The sequence below is a fragment of the Poromitra crassiceps genome, assembly GCF_964638095.1.
Source record: "Poromitra crassiceps genome assembly, chromosome: 9".
Taxonomy (NCBI): domain Eukaryota; kingdom Metazoa; phylum Chordata; class Actinopteri; order Beryciformes; family Melamphaidae; genus Poromitra; species Poromitra crassiceps.
The window spans coordinates 45,272,610-45,294,392 of record NC_139630.1 but is presented as its reverse complement, the minus strand read 5'-3'; the positions used below and the strand labels follow the sequence as shown (position 1 = coordinate 45,294,392).

General features: G+C 44.7%; 1 protein-coding gene across 1 annotated transcript; it reads right to left on the bottom strand.

The window, feature by feature from the left end:
* Positions 1-5: 5 nt before the first annotated feature.
* Positions 6-20,608, bottom strand: hpcal1 (hippocalcin-like 1). Its single transcript, XM_083643512.1, has 4 exons — positions 20,341-20,608; positions 7,462-8,064; positions 3,676-3,781; positions 6-1,134 (listed from the first exon to the last, which is right to left on the bottom strand). Exons 2-4 carry the CDS (start codon positions 7,837-7,839, stop codon positions 1,037-1,039), a joined length of 582 nt encoding a protein of 193 aa, XP_083499638.1. The 5' UTR covers positions 7,840-8,064; positions 20,341-20,608; the 3' UTR covers positions 6-1,036.
* Between the last annotated feature and the right edge of the window lie 1,175 nt (positions 20,609-21,783).

Sequence of the window (21,783 nt, the reverse complement as noted above, 5' to 3'; positions counted from 1 at the left end):
GGGGATGGAGCCCTGCGGTGAACTCTGCCTCACATACCTGCTGAGCATCAGACACTGCATACTGATACAGTCACTGCCTGCTGGGGAGAGGGAGGAGTTTCTGAATGTACCATTTCAGTGGTTCATTCAAGTTTTTCCAACCATAGATACCTCTTGCCTCCTCAGCCTCCCTCAAGCATCAAGGATGTGACTTGTAACACGTCCAACCGAATGTGACTAAAATATGTTTTTGATTAATTTTTCTCTTTTTAAATTCAGTGAATGAGAATGTCAGTGGGTTTGCATTGTCTGTGTCCAGGACAAGGGGATACTGTGGGACTTGTGTAGATTTTTCTTACACGACTTTATTTCAATTGTGTGAAAACAAAATGACATTTTTGTTACAAAAATAAAAAGGAATAAAAACAATTAATCACTGCCTCCTTATTCATGTAAACTGTTACAAATATCATTAAATGCACAGATCACAGAGCGCATGCAATACCGAAGAAATATAGAGCTTGTTGAGAACAGCAGCTGTCAACTTATGTGACTCAAACTGCTGCTATCCTGAACAATAAGCCAATTTTCCTGCAACAAGACCAGGTCTCATATGAAATCATACTCATAATTATATCAAGTAACGTTGGTTTAATTAATTACCTCTAAGTGTAACATAATAGGAAGAGTCATAATACTTGCAAGTGTATAATCCAACCAGTACAAATACATGATATGGCACTTCACTAATGGGAAGCAGGTAAAAACCATCTCAAGGCAAGAACATTCTGGAGAAAAGTATTTACACAGAAAAGCTTAATTGAACAGCACATCATAGTCCAGCGAACATTGATAGAAAAGGCAGCCACATCAATAGAACATGGAGAAGTATTTGACAATGTAAACATTAAGACAGGAAGTGACGGGAAATTACATGAGCAACTGCTATTCTGGAAAGGGCGTGATGATGACGGCCTCTATCAAGTGATCACTAAGAGCTGTGTGTGTGTGTGTGTGTGTGTGTGTCTCTGTGGGTGTGTTATATTGTCTCTGGGCCTCAGAACTGGCGAGAGGTTCCCTGATCCGACTGCAGTAGCCTGACGATGGATGGGTCGCTCTTGGCACCTTTAATGAACTCTTCCAGAGACAACTTGCCTGTGGAGCAGAAAGCACACAGCCATTTACAACTGAAACACTCACCAGCAGTCAGGTCAAGTAGTGCGTAACTGTAATTTTATTACTTTCACAGTAACTAGTGATGTAAGGGATTACAATTTCCAAAACAGTAATTCTATTAGTTACTAATCCAAGTAACTTCAAGTTACTGCATTACTTTCCCCAGGGCTGGCACAGCACTAAAACGAAGTGTGGAGATAGGTTCTGGTTATGTGAGACTACTGCGTTGCCAGAACGTGATTAGTTTTTGTCGTTTTGTGGCAAATAAATAAAAATAATAATAAAAAAATATATATAACAATATACAAGATAACATTACAACAATATAACATTTTTACTCAAAATAATGAGCTCATGACAAACATTTCTACACAGTCATTGATTGATTGACCCACTTATTTCTATTCAGCATCACTGGGGCTAGAGGATATCCCAGAAGGCTGATTTACTGATTATTGTTTTATTTAATTATTTATTGTCTAAAAAGGGTGGGTAAACTATTTCACAAGTAGAAACAAGTTTTTACCGGATATTTGTCATTTAGGCTGAATAACAACTCTTGTTTAAAAGCCTCTGCCTCATCACATCAGCCAACAGGTGATGCTGTTGTACCATTTTTATGTTCCATGGCCGACTTGGATAAGCATCTACTCTATTATTATTATTATTATTATTATTATTATACATTTTAGGCGTTTTCCCTGTGCTCTAAGTGCAGCAACAGTAAATTAACTAAGTTTAAATTCCTCTAAGCAACTAGTAGTAAGCAGTGCAAGGATCAGAACTGACAACACACAACAGATGTTGCAAGACGTATTCCTGTGGTCTGATTTCAGTTTGGGTTTGGCTAAGATGCGTCTGGCACACAGCACTATAATCACACTACTTTGTTTAGCACAGCGCAACATTATGTGACAGTGACAGGGCCATTTTCCTTTGAAAATATCAAAATAAACTCATCAGCAGTGTTTAATAGTAGGCAACCAGGAATGTTAAAACTAAGTGTAAATTCTATTAGAAAAGTGGGTAAACTGAGTTACACTGTACATACAAGGTTTGAAAACCTTGGTGCCATGTGAATGTGATGAAGGAAGCATCTGACATGTCAAAGAGGTTCAGAACAGCGAGGTGTGAGAAACATTTAATAATATAATGTGGACAGAACATCACCTTTTCACACTCAATATCAAATTACTGGTGGCTCAGTAGGCTGAGGTGCATTCCATGTAGTGACTCCTTCTCATGTTATGTCATGTTGTTACGGTATGCTATTCTCTTCCTCTGCCTCTCTCCTATCACTCTCTCCCTCTCTCTCTTCACTCTCTCCCTCCTATCACTCTCTGCCTCTCTCTTCACTCTTTCCTATCACTCTCTGCCTCTCTCTCTTCACTCTTTCCTATCACTCTCTCCCTCTCTCCCTCTCTCTCTTCACTCTCTCCCTCTCTCCCTCCTATCACTCTCTGCCTCTCTCTCTTCACTCTTTCCTATCACTCTCTGCCTCTCTCTCTTCACTCTCTCCTATCACTCTCTGCCTCTCTCTTCACTCTCTGCCTCTCTCTCTCTTCGCTCTCTCCTATAACTCTCTGCCTCTCTCTCCTATCACTCTCTGCCTCTCTCTCTTCACTCTCTCCTATCACTCTCTGCCTCTCTCTCTTCACTCTCGCCGACGCCTATCACTCTCTGCCTCTCTCTTCACTCTCTGCCTCTCTCTCTTCACTCTCTCCTATCACTCTCTTCCTCTCTCCTATCACTCTCTGCCTCTCTCTAAACTCTCTGCCTCTCTCTTCACTCTCTCCTATCACTCTCTTCCTCTCTCCTATCACTCTCTGCCTCTCTCTTCACTCTCTGCCTCTCTCTCCTATCACTCTCTGCCTCTCTCTCTTCACTCTCTCCTAGCACTCTTCCTCTCTCCTATCACTCTCTGCCTCTCTCTCTTCACTCTCTCCTATCACGCTCTGCCTCTCTTCACTCTCTGCCTCTCTCTCCTATCACTCTCTGCCTCTCTCTTCACTCTGTGCCTCTCTCTCTTCACTCTCTCCTATCACTCTCTGCCTCTCTCTCCTATCACTCTCTGCCTCTCTTCACTCTCTGCCTCTCTCTCCTATCACTCTCTGCCTCTCTTCACTCTCTTCCTCTCTCCTATCACTCTCTGCCTCTCTTCACTCTCTTCCTCTCTCCTATCACTCTCTGCCTCTCTTCACTCTCTTCCTCTCTCCTATCACTCTCTGCCTCTCTCTCTTCACTCTCTCCTGTCACGCTCTGCCTCTCTCTTCACTCTCTCCTATCACTCTCATGCGGCTTCCCATCCGCAGACACGGCCAATTGTGCCTGTATGGATGCCCGACCAAGCCGGAGGAAACACGGGGGCTCGAACCTGTGACCCACTGCACTACCCGGACGCCCAAGAGGCCAGATTGTTAAGGCAGTGTGGCTTCCCCATTGAGAGGGACAGGTGCACCAGCTTTGCACCAACAGGTCTGACATTGTTTGATGTTACCTAATATATTACATCAGTCTTACCATCGTTGTCAACGTCCATCTGTCTGAAGATCTTATCTGTCCGTTTCTCTGGTGTTGATTCATCCTCAGGCATCTTCATCACTGATGACACCATCTTGTAAATTGCCTACAAACGAGGGGTAAAGCTGAATGTGCATGTTCATTTTCTTGATTATTTGTGTTGTTACAGTAAGCTATGAAGCATTTCAGATTTAAAAACTGTTTTCATCTGGTGCTGATTTCTTTATGATACACAAACATACTCTGGACACTGGAATGCGTTCCATCTACTGTGTGAATGCTGTGACTTTGGCCCTTGTCCTCCTCAATATTGGTCACTTTATAATGTTGGTGACCTGGGAATTGAAGCTTATTCTAGTGCCCTCACTGTAAGTCCCTCTGGAAAACCATGACAACCACATGCTAAAATACAAAGGTCTGTCTGCATCTCCTCAATCTCAAGACACATTTTCCATTTACATGAAAATCTGTCAGCAAGGTCGAAGAAAGGGCAGGCCCTTGAGTTGGAAGCATGTTGCGCTGAAGTGCGCTTGACTGAGGCGTAAACCCGTGTGTGCGCGACACGTAAATAAGTTACCATGGAAACACCAACATGGCGAGCACTGGGCCTAAAACACCGTCCAAAGTTGTCAAAGTTTGTAGGATTTCCGGAGGAACGATTAGGGGTCAAAAATATGAATTGTTGCTTCGTTCCGATAACGCACAATTTGCCTTTATTAGACAGGACAGTAGGCAGACATCCTCTCCCCACCCTCTCAGGTGGGGAGAGAGAGAGAGGGGATGATATGCGGCAAAGGATCTCGGGTCAGATTCGAACCCGGGTCAGCCACGCGAAGGACCGAGCCTCCGTGGTACGCGTGCTACCAGGTGAGCCAGCAGGACGCACTCGATAGCGCCATTAAGCCCAATTACACTTATTCTTTCGAAGATATAACGGGACCTGTACGTATGCAAGGTGCGCTCAGGTCAGCCGATAATGCGGCCCCACGATTCCTTGCGGCAAGCTATCCGGCCGATTAGCTTGATAAACACGGAAAAATGATTTTTTTCTCAGCAACGAAGCAACAGTTTTCCAAATGGGTTGTACCATTGAAATCAGCGTGACTTGTACATGTTCACCAGCTGGGGTTCCAGTCACTCAGTGGCGTTTCAGAGCCCAGCGAAGCTTAGTGTAGCCCACATAGGTAGCCTACTGTGAGTGCATTCCGATTCTCTTAGCACCGCGCTTGTCTTTTCCTAAGCCCTTATGAATTCTCCTTCACATCTTTCCTTGACCCCATGACGTTTTCCATCGAGGTCAAGGAAAAGTGGTTAAGAAAGTAGTTATGAGGTAGATTCTGACAATTGGAATCCAGCCCAGGTTTCTTTTGCAGTGCTGTTGCTGGTTGGACTGTAAACACAGGAAGGACCGGATAGAGTGGTCGGTTAAATTACCATAAAGGGGTGTGGCCGAGAGCCTCAGCGTTGAGTTACTGTTATTCGGGTATTGAAACGAGCTTGCCCCCGCACGTTACATTTTTATTGATTTATTAATTTTTAACTGATGGATTCCCAGACCGGTCAGGGGTGTCAAACTCAATTTCATCCCGGGCCACATCAGCGTTATGGTTGCCCTCAAAGGGCCGGTTGTAAATGTAACACAACTACATGTATGTGTTATCATATTTGATTAAATTATTATTGTTTTTTTTTTTTGTTATAAACTGCCATATTGTGAAGAATTGTTTTGTGCAAATTGCTTTCTTTGCTAGCTCTCACGGGCCACATAAAATGAGGTGCCGGGCCGGATTTGGCCCCTGGGCCTTGAGTTTGACACGTCTAATAGAATGGCAAACTTCAGAGCATCCTAAGGTGACTGGCTTTGAGAAAAGGCCTTTTAGCTGAAAAACAGAAAGGACTCTAACAAAAGCACAGACACTTTAACAGAGCTTTCCTTTCCCCCCACATTCATTTGAATCCACAAACACAACGGACTGAACCAATATTGATATGGCCCTGCAGGCTGCACAGCTCACCATATTGGAAGAGTCAATATAGCCACGTTGATAAGAGACATAAAAAAAAATGGAAAGGACAGCCTGCAGCCATGATGTGGGGTGAAATAATCTTATGAATTCAGACTCGGAAAATAACCAGTAGGCCTACAAGTTAAAAATTAAACACTTAATAAACACATTAATCAAATCAGGGGAAAGATGATCATTTAGACCTTATTTAGTTTTAAACATGTAATACGTTTTCACTAGAGAAAAGAATCACACCCAGGTGTTCATGTAAGCCAGGCATGTCCAAAGTCCGGCCTGGGGGCCAACTGCGGCCCTCGGACTGATTTTAAGCGGCCCACGGCTTGTCTCTCAAACTATACTGTGGCCCTCCACACAGTATTGGTTAATCAAGCAAGTTCACTTGTCGTTTTTTCCATTCACCTAACGATGACAGCACTATCATACAGTTTGTAGATAAGCACCAAGTAGGAACAACGCAGGCGGAACTAATGTTTTCAGATGTAAACAGTAGTACAATTGTATTGTATTTTTGATTTTTTTTAACCCATATGATGTGAGAAGCAGCTGTGGCCCCCAGGTATTTTCACATGATCTAATCTGGCCCCCATTCAAAAAAAGTTTGGACACCCCTGATATAAGCAGTGCAGGTTTGCGCAGGTCGGACCCTTCTCCACCACCCCCCTCTGTCTGGCACTCTGTGCACGTGTGCATGTGCACGTGTGCATGCGTGTTTTGAGTTGACTGGCTTTGAGTCGCAGTGCTTTCTGTCTCCACTGTCGCTTCCTGGTACAGCCGGGGGGAGGGGCAGCAGGAGGAGCCTAGGCTCAATCTCATGTGCTGCTCAAAACCCCTGCTCAAATGGATGGATGGACACGTCACTTATAGGAGTTGTAGTTGAAAAAAAAAAAAACTAGTGAGTGACAACATTTCCCCCACTTTAAGCATTATGCAGTTTCAGTCACATGACCCATATATAAATAATTATTTTTAACTACCAGTGTAGCTGCAATGATTAGTCCATTAATCAATGGACAGAAAATGTATCTCATATAGACCTTATTCGCTAACTCCGCACAGCGCCATATTGTTGACATACCGTCCTGCAGCTGACAACTATAGTAACGGCCTTATTGTCGTTTCTGTTCCATTACAAAATAGCGATAGTGATGACAGCAATAAAAACCCCAGTGTTTGTATGCTGCCGTTAATGCCTGTAATAATAAACAAAAGAAAAAACGAGGTGAACAGACTTTGCTGTGAGGAGCTGTCAGAAAGTTTCACCTGTCTCTCCCAACTATCCATAGAGTCCAACTATCCACACACCTCTCCTGTGCTGACGTATCCTCAGTCTCGCTCCCTTCACGTCTGTGGACGGTAGAGATAGAAACAAACCACGGGGACTTTATTGCTGTCATTACTACAGCCATGACTAACACAGGTCACCATCCGAACACAATTGGAAAGATATAGGTATAACGCTAACGGCGGCTAGCTTCCTATAAACGCTGCTCTTACATAGGCCGTCACTTAAGAGCTGCAGCGCTATGTCGAGAACATGGCGGCGGTGGGTGTGCCCGTACGTGAGTGACGTCAATCGAATAAGGTCTATGGATAGATAGATAGATAGATAGATAGATAGATAGATAGATAGATAGATAGATAGATAACTAAAAAGTTATAACTCAGTGGAAACCAGTTTTTCCTAATCCTGACCCAATCTGGAGGAGGTCTTTTGGAGAAGACTACACCTGTCCTGTAGCAGAATAGCGCATGTGCTCACCTGGACTATCTCCAGCATCTCTGCCCGGCTGATGTAGCCGTTACCATCCAGGTCGTACATGCTGAAGGCCCAGCGCAACTTCTGCTCCAGGCCACCGCGAGATGTCACGCTCAGCGCGATGATGAACTCCCGGAAGTCGATGGTGGCGTCGCTGTTGGTGTCGAACGTGCGGAAGACGTGCTCGGCGAACTTGGAGGCGTCTCCGTACGGGAAGAAGTTGGCGTAGATCTTCTTGAATTCCTCCACGGTGAGGTGGCCTGTGGGGCAGTCCTTGAGGAAGCCGCGGTACCACTCCTGCAGCTCGTGGTCTGAGAACTCGGTGTTTTCCCTCAGGTCGTTGAGGACCTCGGGCCGTAGCTTGCTGTTCTGTTTCCCCATGACACAGGCGGGCGCGCGGGCGGACCACAGGTAGCTGGGCTGGTGGCTCTGGCAGGCGCGCGGACCACAGGTTGGACCACAGGTAGCTGGGCTGGTGGCTCTGGCAGGCGCGCGGACCACAGGTTGGACCACAGGTAGCTGGGCTGCTGGCTCTGCCTTCTCCCTTCACGTCTCCGCTCTCCCTCTGCTCTCGTCTCGTCACAGGCTGCTCGCTTTCCTCCGCTCCTGCCGGTACCAATAACTCTCATTAATATCCCTGCGTGAATTACATCAATTATTAAGCGCCTCAATAAATCATCGCAGTGTCTGCAGCATTTTAGAATCAAACCCTGTGTTTCCAGAGGGCCGAGCTCACGCTGGATTCACAGTGTCTGCAGTGTTTTAGAATCAAATCCAGTGTTTCCAGAGGGCCGAGCTCACGCTGGATTCGCTGAGGGGAACTGATACAGCGTGGACAGCTGAGACAATGTCCATGCAGAGGAAAAATACAGATAAGATTACTACTCAAATGTTAAGGGCACCTCTCGGGGGGCTGGCTGGTCTCCGTGGATACTGCCTCAATCCTCTGGCACGGTCATCATTTATCGACTATTCGCTGCATGGTGGAGGGGCAAGAGTCCCGGCCTGGGGGCGTGTCATTGCCCATAAATCCACTTTGTAAAAAGGTCAGAATGACACTGATGCTTGTTACTTTATAACCTAGATGTCCAGCAATTAGCCCGGGCAACACACTATACGTTTATGTGCCCATTCATATTCCAGTGTTAGTTGGGATGTTTGACTTTGTGTGGGTGCACTTCATTCGCTGATTATAGAGAAACACAAACATTGGAAAGCTAGGCTACACCTCTGCAAGGAAGGACAGTGCAGCATTTAAACACTTTCACCCATTCACCTCTGGTTGATCTATTCCATTCTCGTTTCCATGGTGATATTTGGGTGTTGGGTGTACTTGTAATTGGGACATGATGATGCATGTAAACGGCACATCCAGAATAAAAGCACAAAAAGGATAATAAAGAGAATAATGGAATTTGTTGCTGCATGCATCACACTCAGCGGAGGCAGCCATGTGTGGGCTACTAAGCAAAAAGGCTACGACACCAGCAGGGAGAATGGGTGTGGGTGTGTGTGTGCGTACAGAATTATTTCAATTTAACAAGGGGGATGTAGGGAGATTGTTTTCCCCACTTTCTTTCCCAAACAATAAACAGCTGCCCAGAGGGAGAGGGTATATCCACTTCATATCTTGTGTTAACAAGGGGAATATATACAAAGACAACATTATTGGCAATTTTACACAAGGCAAATGAAATTCATATGTATTTTGTAAAGAAAGATCTGATTCCAGGCTCACATTCAGTGTGCGTGTGACAGAGAGGCAGAGGAAGATCAACGGAGAGGCAAAGGAATACAAATAGATCAAACAGTCAAAGATTACCTAACACTGTTTCTCCTTTCTTGTTCAAAGAAAAATCGATCAGACCGCCTGAGGAAGAAGGTGGGCACGAGCTGAGCCAACGTTTCACAGCATGTATAATGGGAACGTGTGAGTGGGAGGCAGAGAACCAGAGATGTGTGGGGGCAGGGGGTACGAAAGAATGGAAAAAAAGTACCTTATGACACACTGAAAGAAAATGCTTTCTCTCTGTACTGTGTGAGCTGCTGCTTTACACATAGCCTCGGTTAACCATGACATATTCATCCATCTGAGCAACAGCTCCACTCTTCTGTGTTCCCCATATGGATTTTATTAGAGAGAGAGAGAGAGAAATAGCACCATGAAGAAAACCTATTCTCTCCATTTTGTCTTTTTCAGCTGTTGAGATCCCATTGCTCGTGTGTAATTGGCAGCACGATGATTCTATCAGACGCAGAGCACATGAGAGTGATGGTTCTATCAGACGCAGAGCACATGAGAGCGATGGTTCTATCAGACGCAGAACACATGAGTGATGATTCTATCAGACACAGAGCACATGAGAGCGATGGTTCTATCAGACGCAGAACACATGAGAGCGATGGTTCTATCAGACGCAGAACACATGAGAGCGATGGTTCTATCAGACGCAGAACACATGAGAGCGATGGTTCTATCAGACACAGAACACATGAGAGTGATGGTTCTATCAGACGCAGAGCACATGAGAGCGATGGTTCTATCAGACACAGAGCACATGAGTGATGATTCTATCAGACGCAGAACACATGAGAGTGATGGTTCTATCAGACGCAGAGCACATGAGAGTGATGGTTCTATCAGACGCAGAGCACATGAGAGCGATGGTTCTATCAGACGCAGAGCACATGAGAGCGATGGTTCTATCAGACGCAGAACACATGAGAGCGATGATTCTATCAGACGCAGAACACATGAGTGATGATTCTATCAGACGCAGAACACATGAGAGTGATGGTTCTATCAGACACAGAACACATGAGAGCGATGGTTCTATCAGACACAGAACACATGAGAGCGATGGTTCTATCAGACACAGAGCACATGAGAGCGATGGTTCTATCAGACGCAGAGCACATGAGAGCGATGGTTCTATCAGACACAGAACACATGAGAGTGATGAACACATGAGAGCGATGGTTCTATCAGACACAGAACACATGAGAGCGATGGTTCTACCAGACACAGAACACATGAGAGCGATGGTTCTATCAGACACAGAGCACATGAGAGCGATGATTCTATCAGACGCAGAACACATGAGAGCGATGGTTCTATCAGACACAGAACACATGAGAGCGATGGTTCTATCAGACACAGAGCACATGAGAGCGATGGTTCTATCAGATGCAGAACACATGAGAGCAATGATTCTATCAGACGCAGAGCACATGAGAGTGATGATTCTATCAGACGCAGAACACATGAGAGCGATGATTCTATCAGACGCAGAACACATGAGAGCGATGGTTCTATCAGACGCAGAACACATGAGAGCAATGATTCTATCAGACGCAGAACACATGAGAGCAATTATTCTATCAGACGCAGAGCACATGAGAGCGATGGTTCTATCAGACACAGAACACATGAGAGCGATGGTTCTATCAGACACAGAGCACATGAGAGCGATGGTTCTATCAGACACAGAGCACATGAGAGCGATGGTTCTATCAGACACAGAACACATGAGAGTGATGATTCTATCAGACGCAGAACACATGAGAGCGATGATTCTATCAGACGCAGAGCACATGAGAGCGATGGTTCTATCAGACGCAGAACACATGAGAGCGATGGTTCTATCAGACGCAGAGCACATGAGAGCGATGATTCTATCAGACGCAGAGCACATGAGAGCGATGGTTCTATCAGACACAGAGCACATGAGAGCGATGGTTCTATCAGACACAGAACACATGAGAGCAATGGTTCTATCAGACACAGAGCACATGAGAGCGATGGTTCTATCAGACACAGAGCACATGAGAGCGATGGTTCTATCAGACACAGAGCACATGAGAGCGATGGTTCTATCAGACACAGAGCACATGAGAGCGATGATTCTATCAGACACAGAGCACATGAGAGTGATGGTTCTATCAGACGCAGAACACATGAGAGCAATGGTTCTATCAGACACAGAGCACATGAGAGCAATGGTTCTATCAGACACAGAGCACATGAGAGCGATGGTTCTATCAGACACAGAGCACATGAGAGCAATGGTTCTATCAGACGCAGAGCACATGAGAGCGATGGTTCTATCAGACACAGAGCACATGAGAGCAATGGTTCTATCAGACGCAGAGCACATGAGAGCGATGGTTCTATCAGACACAGAGCACATGAGAGCGATGGTTCTATCAGACACAGAGCACATGAGAGCGATGATTCTATCAGACACAGAGCACATGAGAGTGATGGTTCTATCAGACGCAGAACACATGAGTGATGATTCTATCAGACACAGAGCACATGAGAGCGATGATTCTATCAGACGCAGAGCACATGAGTGATGATTCTATCAGACACAGAGCACATGAGAGTGATGATTCTATCAGACGCAGAACACATGAGAGTGATGATTCTATCAGACACAGAACACATGAGAGCGATGGTTCTATCAGACGCAGAACACATGAGAGTGATGATTCTATCAGACACAGAACACATGAGAGTGATGATTCTATCAGACGCAGAACACATGAGAGTGATGATTCTATCAGACACAGAACACATGAGAGTGATGATTCTATCAGACGCAGAACACATGAGAGTGATGATTCTATCAGACACAGAACACATGAGAGTGATGATTCTATCAGACGCAGAACACATGAGAGTGATGATTCTATCAGACACAGAACACATGAGAGTGATGATTCTATCAGACGCAGAACACATGAGAGTGATGATTCTATCAGACACAGAACACATGAGAGTGATGATTCTATCAGACGCAGAGCACATGAGAGTGATGATTCTATCAGACACAGAGCACATGAGAGTGATGATTCTATCAGACGCAGAGCACATGAGAGCGATGGTTCTATCAGACGCAGAGCACATGAGAGCGATGGTTCTATCAGACGCAGAGCACATGAGTGATGGTTCTATCAGACACAGAACACATGAGAGTGATGATTCTATCAGACGCAGAGCACATGAGAGCGATGGTTCTATCAGACGCAGAGCACATGAGTGATGGTTCTATCAGACACAGAGCACATGAGAGCGATGGTTCTATCAGACGCAGAACACATGAGAGCGATGGTTCTATCAGACACAGAGCACATGAGAGCGATGATTCTATCAGACACAGAGCACATGAGAGTGATGATTCTATCAGACGCAGAACACATGAGAGCGATGATTCTATCAGACACAGAACACATGAGAGTGATGATTCTATCAGACACAGAACACATGAGAGTGATGATTCTATCAGACACAGAACACATGAGAGTGATGATTCTATCAGACACAGAACACATGAGAGTGATGGTTCTATCAGACACAGAGCACATGAGAGTGATGGTTCTATCAGACACAGAGCACATGAGAGCGATGGTTCTATCAGACACAGAGCACATGAGAGTGATGATTCTATCAGACACAGAGCACATGAGAGTGATGATTCTATCAGACACAGAACACATGAGAGTGATGATTCTATCAGACACAGAACACATGAGAGTGATGGTTCTATCAGACACAGAGCACATGAGAGCGATGGTTCTATCAGACACAGAGCACATGAGAGCGATGGTTCTATCAGACACAGAGCACATGAGAGCGATGGTTCTATCAGACACAGAGCACATGAGAGCGATGGTTCTATCAGACACAGAGCACATGAGAGTGATGGTTCTATCAGACGCAGAACACATGAGAGTGATGGTTCTATCAGACGCAGAGCACATGAGTGATGATTCTATCAGACACAGAACACATGAGAGTGATGATTCTATCAGACGCAGAGCACATGAGTGATGATTCTATCAGACACAGAACACATGAGAGTGATGATTCTATCAGACGCAGAGCACATGAGAGTGATGATTCTATCAGACACAGAACACATGAGAGTGATGATTCTATCAGACACAGAACACATGAGAGTGATGATTCTATCAGACGCAGAGCACATGAGAGTGATGATTCTATCAGACACAGAACACATGAGAGTGATGATTCTATCAGACACAGAACACATGAGAGTGATGATTCTATCAGACACAGAGCACATGAGAGCGATGATTCTATCAGACACAGAACACATGAGAGTGATGATTCTATCAGACACAGAACACATGAGAGTGATGATTCTATCAGACGCAGAACACATGAGAGTGATGATTCTATCAGACACAGAGCACATGAGAGTGATGGTTCTATCAGACGCAGAGCACATGAGAGTGATGATTCTATCAGACACAGAGCACATGAGAGTGATGGTTCTATCAGACACAGAGCACATGAGAGTGATGATTCTATCAGACACAGAGCACATGAGAGTGATGATTCTATCAGACACAGAGCACATGAGTGATGATTCTATCAGACACAGAGCACATGAGAGTGATGATTCTATCAGACACAGAACACATGAGAGTGATGATTCTATCAGACGCAGAGCACATGAGAGTGATGATTCTATCAGACACAGAGCACATGAGAGTGATGGTTCTATCAGACACAGAGCACATGAGAGCGATGGTTCTATCAGACACAGAGCACATGAGAGTGATGATTCTATCAGACACAGAGCACATGAGTGATGATTCTATCAGACACAGAGCACATGAGAGTGATGGTTCTATCAGACGCAGAACACATGAGTGATGGTTCTATCAGACACAGAGCACATGAGAGCGATGGTTCTATCAGACACAGAACACATGAGTGATGATTCTATCAGACACAGAGCACATGAGAGCGATGATTCTATCAGACGCAGAGCACATGAGTGATGATTCTATCAGACACAGAGCACATGAGAGTGATGATTCTATCAGACGCAGAACACATGAGAGTGATGATTCTATCAGACACAGAACACATGAGAGCGATGGTTCTATCAGACGCAGAGCACATGAGAGCAATGGTTCTATCAGACACAGAACACATGAGAGCAATGGTTCTATCAGACACAGAACACATGAGAGCAATGGTTCTATCAGACACAGAGCACATGAGAGCGATGGTTCTATCAGACACAGAGCACATGAGAGCGATGGTTCTATCAGACACAGAGCACATGAGAGCGATGGTTCTATCAGACGCAGAACACATGAGAGCGATGGTTCTATCAGACGCAGAGCACATGAGAGCGATGGTTCTATCAGACGCAGAGCACATGAGAGCGATGGTTCTATCAGACGCAGAGCACATGAGAGCGATGGTTCTATCAGACACAGAGCACATGAGTGATGGTTCTATCAGACGCAGAGCACATGAGAGTGATGGTTCTATCAGACGCAGAACACATGAGAGCGATGGTTCTATCAGACACAGAACACATGAGAGCGATGGTTCTATCAGACACAGAACACATGAGAGCGCTGTCATTATTTGGATGGGCTCTTTTCTACACACAGGCCACTCGTTTCTCATGCAGTCATGTGGATGTCATTTCCTGGGAGTTTCATAAATCGGAGTCACAGTATGAGAAGAATGTGGAATTCCATTTTAAAGATGTCCTTTTACGTAAGATTGGATTCCATGTCCTTAAGGGGTTGGTGCCTCCTACACCATTTATGTTGATATTATTTTGACAGTACGTCAATGGACATTCACTACTTTCTCTCCTTGTCCAAAAAAGCAACAAGAGCTCCCAAATACTGCCAGCGAGCCAGATGGTAGACGTGATCATGACATCATCGTCAACAATTTTATGGCAGAAAGGGAAAACGTCAGAATTGATAGCATAACAACGCACCCGCGCGCGCGCGCACACACACACACACACACACACACACACACACACACAGACCACACCCCTCTTCTGTCCTAACATATGACAGGATGAGGAAGGGGCAGCACCTCCTCATTGGGTCACATGGACTTTTCCAGGACAGCTGGCTGAGCCGGAGCAGACATAAATATGGGCGTTGCTATTTATTCCTTGCACACACAAACCCGCAAGAAACCCAAAAGATTCCATGCTGGAAGACTGAAAGGATTCCTTCCTGGAAGACTGAAAAGTGCTTTTAAGGGCCTCTGAAGCTAAATAAAGACTTTCCTTCCAAAAGAAGATAGCCACCATTTGTGGAAAAAATGCAATGCTCTGACAAAATGACTGTTGGCCAAAATAACCCAAACATATGATCGTGCTTTTCAAGGATTTGTGGCGAACTCAACACTTGCAGACTGGACTGTCTACTCCAGTGATTCTCAATCTTTTTCATATCATAGACCACTGATTTAGTCTACATTAGGGCCACAGACACAGAGATTTAGTCTCTCCTCTCTCTGACCCAAATCTGAGAATATTTTTTATTTCAGATATGATTTTTTTCAGAACTCCATGACTATCCTACTAATATAATTGGGCGGCCAAGCTGCGGGCAAGGTTGCGCAGCTGACGAGACCTCGATGGCCAACCAATGAGGCACGGTAGGAATGAGTGATGATGATGAGGAGGAGGAGGAGGAGGCACGGTAGGAATGAGCACTGCCAGTTCCGCGGGCGTGGCGAGGGATGCTAGAAAGCAGCGCGCCCTGTTTCCTGTCTGTGTTGTACAGTGGGTAGAGAGATAACAGTGAAACTATGATCAACACAACCATCCTTCTACATTCTCTAAATGTGTTAAAGTTTTGTAAATGAAATAATGCAGAAGCTTAACAATTCATCAACTTGCTGGGGACCACCCAGAAACCCCCCAAGGACCGCTGGTGGTCCCCGGACCCAACGTTGAGAACCAGTGGTCTACAGCATATAGATATTATTACAGATATTAAGACAAATTCCTCCTATGCAATCTTGCATATTGTGGCAATAAAAGTGATTCTGATATCACAATTTTTTTTAACAGAATGAACATAGCATTTGGGAACTGACCTCTGATACACTCATTTAAGTCTATAGGTTGCTATTGATGAAAAGCAATATGCAAAGTAATAAAGTCGATAGAATATTAATTCTGGTGTCTTCCATATTATGGTATTGGCTTCCTCTGTTTTCAAATGGCATAACAGTAAGCTGATCGCAAGGCAGTGGTAGCTCAGGTTGAGATCAGGGTAGATCAGGTAACTTTTTGGACAACTCTGATGGGCACTGCCCCTTGATTGTTGCATTATATATAGGAAAATCTGGTTGCCAGGAAACTCAATTGATTTCTGTATCCTGTGGCTCACTCTGTTGCCAGTTGCCGGGACTGCTGCCAATGTACATTGCCCCAAAGAATTCCCTGATGTATCGCCACTCTGGCTTGCCTCAACTGACTGAGGACAATTAAAGGCGTAAGATATTCCATGTATATAGAATCAGTCACATATGTACACAAATACATAAGCCTGGCATGTCACTGGACTTTTTACAAGTGTTTTTACAGCTGGCGGGGACTTTATATGGGCAACTGAAATGTTTTTTTCAAAGCTGCTACTTGAGGAAAGTGAGTTGAAATCTAGAATAACTGATATTGCGCATACAACCACATTACCTTGTGTATGTGTGTGTGTGTGTGTGTGTGTGTGTGTGTGTGTGTGTGTGTGTGTGTGTAAGAGTGAGTGCGTGTGCATGTGTCCCACCACTGACTGCCAAGTTTGTGAAACAAACACAGTTTGTGAGTGCGGCTTGACGCACAACAGCCCCTTGAGAATTCCCATTCCACATTTGGTGTTTGCAATTCCCCTCGATTACACAGCAACAGTGTCTCCCTTGTCGCCCGGCCACTAAACGGCCTGCCTGCTGTCCCCAACCCCCACAACCAGCACTCTGCACGTTCACTTTATCCCCACAACCACTCTGCATGTTCCACTTTACCCCCAAAACCACTCTGCAAGTTCCACTTTACCCCCACAACCACTCTGCACATTCCACTTTACCCCCACAACCACTCTGCACGTTCCACTTTCCCCCCACAACCACTCTGCACGTTCCACTTTACCCCCACAACCACTCTGCACGTTCCACTTTACCCCCACAACCACTCTGCACGTTCCACTTTACCCCCACAACCACTCTGCACGTTCCACTTCTTTACCCCCACAACCACTCTGCACGTTCCACTTCTTTACCCCCACAACCACTCTGCACGTTCCACTTTTTCCAGCGCACTCCTTTGCTAATGAGAGTGTTTCACACAGCCTCCAGGCTCCCTTCACACTCGGGCAACATGTGTTTCCCCTTCCCCGCGCCAACTGGGCTTCCTGTAAACCTCTGACCAGGAGCTTCACTGGCGTCCGCCATTCTTAGCTCCACCTCCTCCCCCCGGCAATGACCTACTAGAACAAAATACACACACGTTAGCCATCGTTATTAGTAGGGACAGTCAAAGAGAGAGATGCTGGTGGTAGAGCTTGTTATACAGACACAGGACAGGACTAAGTGCAAAGAAAAACAATGTGTCAAAATGTAACATCCCAATGTAAGGACAATCACCATCTCCTTTCCCATTCGCCAAACAAATGATCACAGTAAAAGTCATCAGAGGTTGTTAACCATTTGGAGAATTCCCAGTATTCTCCCAGAATAGAACTGGCACCACATCTACAGTAATGATGTCAGAGGGGTCACAGTCGACATTTCCCATCATCAACTTAACATAAACACGACTGAGAAAATATTATTCATGCTGTCTGTATCATGCCTCCTTTGACTGGAATGTAGTCTCCGAATTTGACTACTCAATCGTTTCTCTCATATCGTAGCCTCACACAACCCCCCTCCGGAATTCCAATGCAAGCTCCATCCTCAAAGGTCCTAGTTTTTCGTAGCAATCACAATAAAACAGTACTTGCTTCAAACCCAAGGTTGTTGTCCGTCAAACCAGGCTATCATGTTTGCCATGGCAGAGCCGGTCTTGGCCTAGTCTCACGTGGTCACACCAAACGTCTTACGTCATCACTTCCAATGACAGAAGGTCTGAATCACAAGTTAGCATTTACAGGTTTTGCCGCAAGAAATGTTACGGCTCAAATAGCATCATGGCAGAAGTCCAGCTGTCTGCGTGCATTGGTGCATCGTTCAAAATGTACCACCCCATGAGTTGTGTCATGCAAATAAGGAGGTCCGTGGCGTGGGACAATTCATATGTCACGTTTTGTTTTGGTCTTAGGGGGCGCTCCTTAACCACTTTTCAAGAGTTGTGCACCAGATGTAGATATCTATCTACGACTGGCTACATGTGAGACTAGACTTGGCCTGTCTTCTCCATTGAAAATGGCCTTTGTCGTTCTTCAGCTTCCCAGCGGGGAAACAGCGCCCTCTCTGCTGTGGTCACGGGTGGAAACCCGTAATTACACATCCAGAAGAAGAGAAATTACAGACTCTGGCATGACAAAAACGGCTGGGTATTGAAAACGACGGCAAATTTAAGAACACAAATAGCCCGGTTTGACGGACAACAACCTTGTGTTACTGTTTTTATTGTGGTTTCTACATCTATGAAAAAGTAGGGCCTTTGAGAATGCAGCCTGCAGTGGAATTCCGGGGGGGGGGGGGGGGTTATGAGAATAACGATTGAGCAGTTGAATTCTGAGGCCAACTGGAATGTAAATTGAATAATAGTGATATGCCTCGGTGACTGGACGGAAAGCAGGCATCCCATTTGATGTGGCGGGGCAGCTAGCCTGCTGCGCAGTAGATGAGAGGACTAGCTGCCTTTCAATGGAACTCTGCTGGTAAAACGGAATCAGGTGGGCTAGGACTTTGGTCCAATGTGAGAAAAGGAGAAAACGAGCTCTCCAGTTATTCTCTCTTTCACGACTGCTTTGTGTCCGTCTCTCTGAACTGGTGTCAGAGAAAAGCATGGAGTGTATCAGGATGAGTCCCTTGACACACCAGTAGCCAAGGCAACAGGAGAGCAGTGCCGAGGCGTATGAGAGGGAGGCAGTGCAACTATCAATCTGGGGCACTTGCAGGCCAGCACATATAGGTGAAGTCTCTTGAGAAATACATTAATTTATTTGGTCAGAAATCAATGCATGTGAAATCAATATTTGATTTCAAAATGCTTATAGTCATGAATAAAACACTGCTAGGTCTTTTTTTATTGATCGGCATTCTAAATGCCAATGAGCAGGCTACATTCTCTAAAATTGTAACCGTTTTTGCAAAGGTTTAATTTCAGTAATGTGCCATCATGAGTTTCATTTTGATCAGTCACTTTGTAAGAATGTCACATTTTCCACTTGGAGGATAGGCTATTATGGGTGCAAACTCGTCATATGGTGACTGCGTGTGTGTGTGTGTGTGTGTGTGTGTGTGTGTGTGTGTGTGTGTGTGTGTGTGTGTGTGTGTGTGTGTGTGTGAGGGGGGGGGGGGGTGCATGGTGGTTTAATAATCCACTGACAAAGATAAGACACAAAGTTTAAATTGATGGGATGTCCCACACAGCCAACTGCCACACCTTTAATAGGCTACATCTAATATGGTCTAATAATACTCATTATACACTATCCACTTTTGTCTTCTATGATTTATAACCCTGCCCAAACTGCGCAAAAATGCACATAATGCAAAATAAAAGATATAGGCCTACAATAAATAAAATGCATTTGTACTGTAGCCTACAGAATCCTTTTATTAAAATATTGGACCTCGTAACATAGAACATTGACTTATCTTCTTCCTATGTGATGTTGACAACATATCAGTTGTCACTTGTCATCTGCAAGAATATAGCCTACAAATCCATGTTTACCCAATGTCTGTAGGCTATGTTTTGAAACATTATGAAACGTTATTATAGTAGACACTAGCCAATAGTTTTGTCATATGGGTGTAACTATCCCGTGTATGACAGTAGGCAACTACATTTGTTTAACCACCCCAAGTTTCCTTTTATAAATGAGAAATAGTTAATGGAAACTTACCGCTTTAGGACCAGTGGTTTTTATTAGTCTTCTCGGGTAGAGAAGTCCACTTCGGTTGAGCGCACTTTCTGCCTAAATAACGTTAGACGTAGTACCGTTAACTCGCCTGTCCTTGCGGATAAAACTCAATAAAAGGCAACGCAGAGACAATTTAGATGTTCGAGTGAGTTTCAGCGTCGCCTGGCAGTTTCAGAGAAAACGTGATATCAGTGAAAGGGCTGTGAATAAGCTAAGTTTCCTTCTAAATTGCAAGCTGTTATGTCGGTATGCCTGCCATTCCCCGTCTAGCGACAGTTTTATCATTTTTAGAAGATGTGGCACAGAGCTCGTTTTTCATCCGACTCGCCCATCTTACAACAGAAGGGGGTGTCACTTTTTATATTGTAATGCTATGAACCTACGGTAGCATACTGCTGACGAACTGAGCATAGTATTGAATGAAAATGACCTTAAATTAAAACCCCAGAACTAATGTGCAGTTTTAAAAGCGTGGTATATGATGATTTATTGTGCTGTACTGACTTTAACCCCCCCACGCACAATAGACCATTCCACATTCGCATGTATCCCATCCCATGATGTATCCTCGTAGTAGTACAGCGTCCTGTGGAAAATTGTCATTAGCCCAGATATGATCAGCACAAGAGCTAAACAAACGGTTGGGATTTCAAACAACATCTTTGATCCATGACCAATAATCCAGATAAGTGGGCCTATCATGCACCAGTTTGTTTGTTTGTTTGTTTGTTTGTTTGTTTTTTGGAAAAATAAATCAGATCTTATAGTCATATTTAGCCTATACAAATGTATATACCAGATGTGTAGGGTGATACCATTATGATACCACAAAGTACAATAAGGTCACTGCAAACATCCTGAGTGCACAGGCACACTAGTCCATAGAGGAGTATTATACTGTAGTTATTTGTGTTTAGGGTGGCAGTGGCACTAGTGTAGATCATTACATAACATGAACCAACATGGACCCCCGGCACTGGACCACCTAAATGGATTGGAAGTTGGAAACCCTCATTATTATAAATGTTTTGCTTGCACCTGTGTTACTTCCTGCCTAGACACAACATGGCTGCTGTGAAAAAAGGTCACTTGTCCACTCAATGTAAAATGCACATTTCCTCTATCACACGGCTCTGTATGTAGCCTAACTGAACTAGAAAAACAGAGGCAATAGCCTACCTAGTCAATTCAAAACCTATTTTCATATTTGCCCAACACAACAGCTTGTTTCTCAGCTTCTCTGAATATGAAGCTGTTGGTTGTCCACTATACCTGGCTGTGACAATAACTTCCCCTAGGCTGAAGTGACGTTGCAGACAGGGGGGTATGTATGTCACAGCACTTTAGAGTGTGGATAAATAATTAACTGTGTGTGTGTGTGTGTGTGTGTGTGTGTGTGTGTGTGTGTGTGTGTACTTCCTTTTG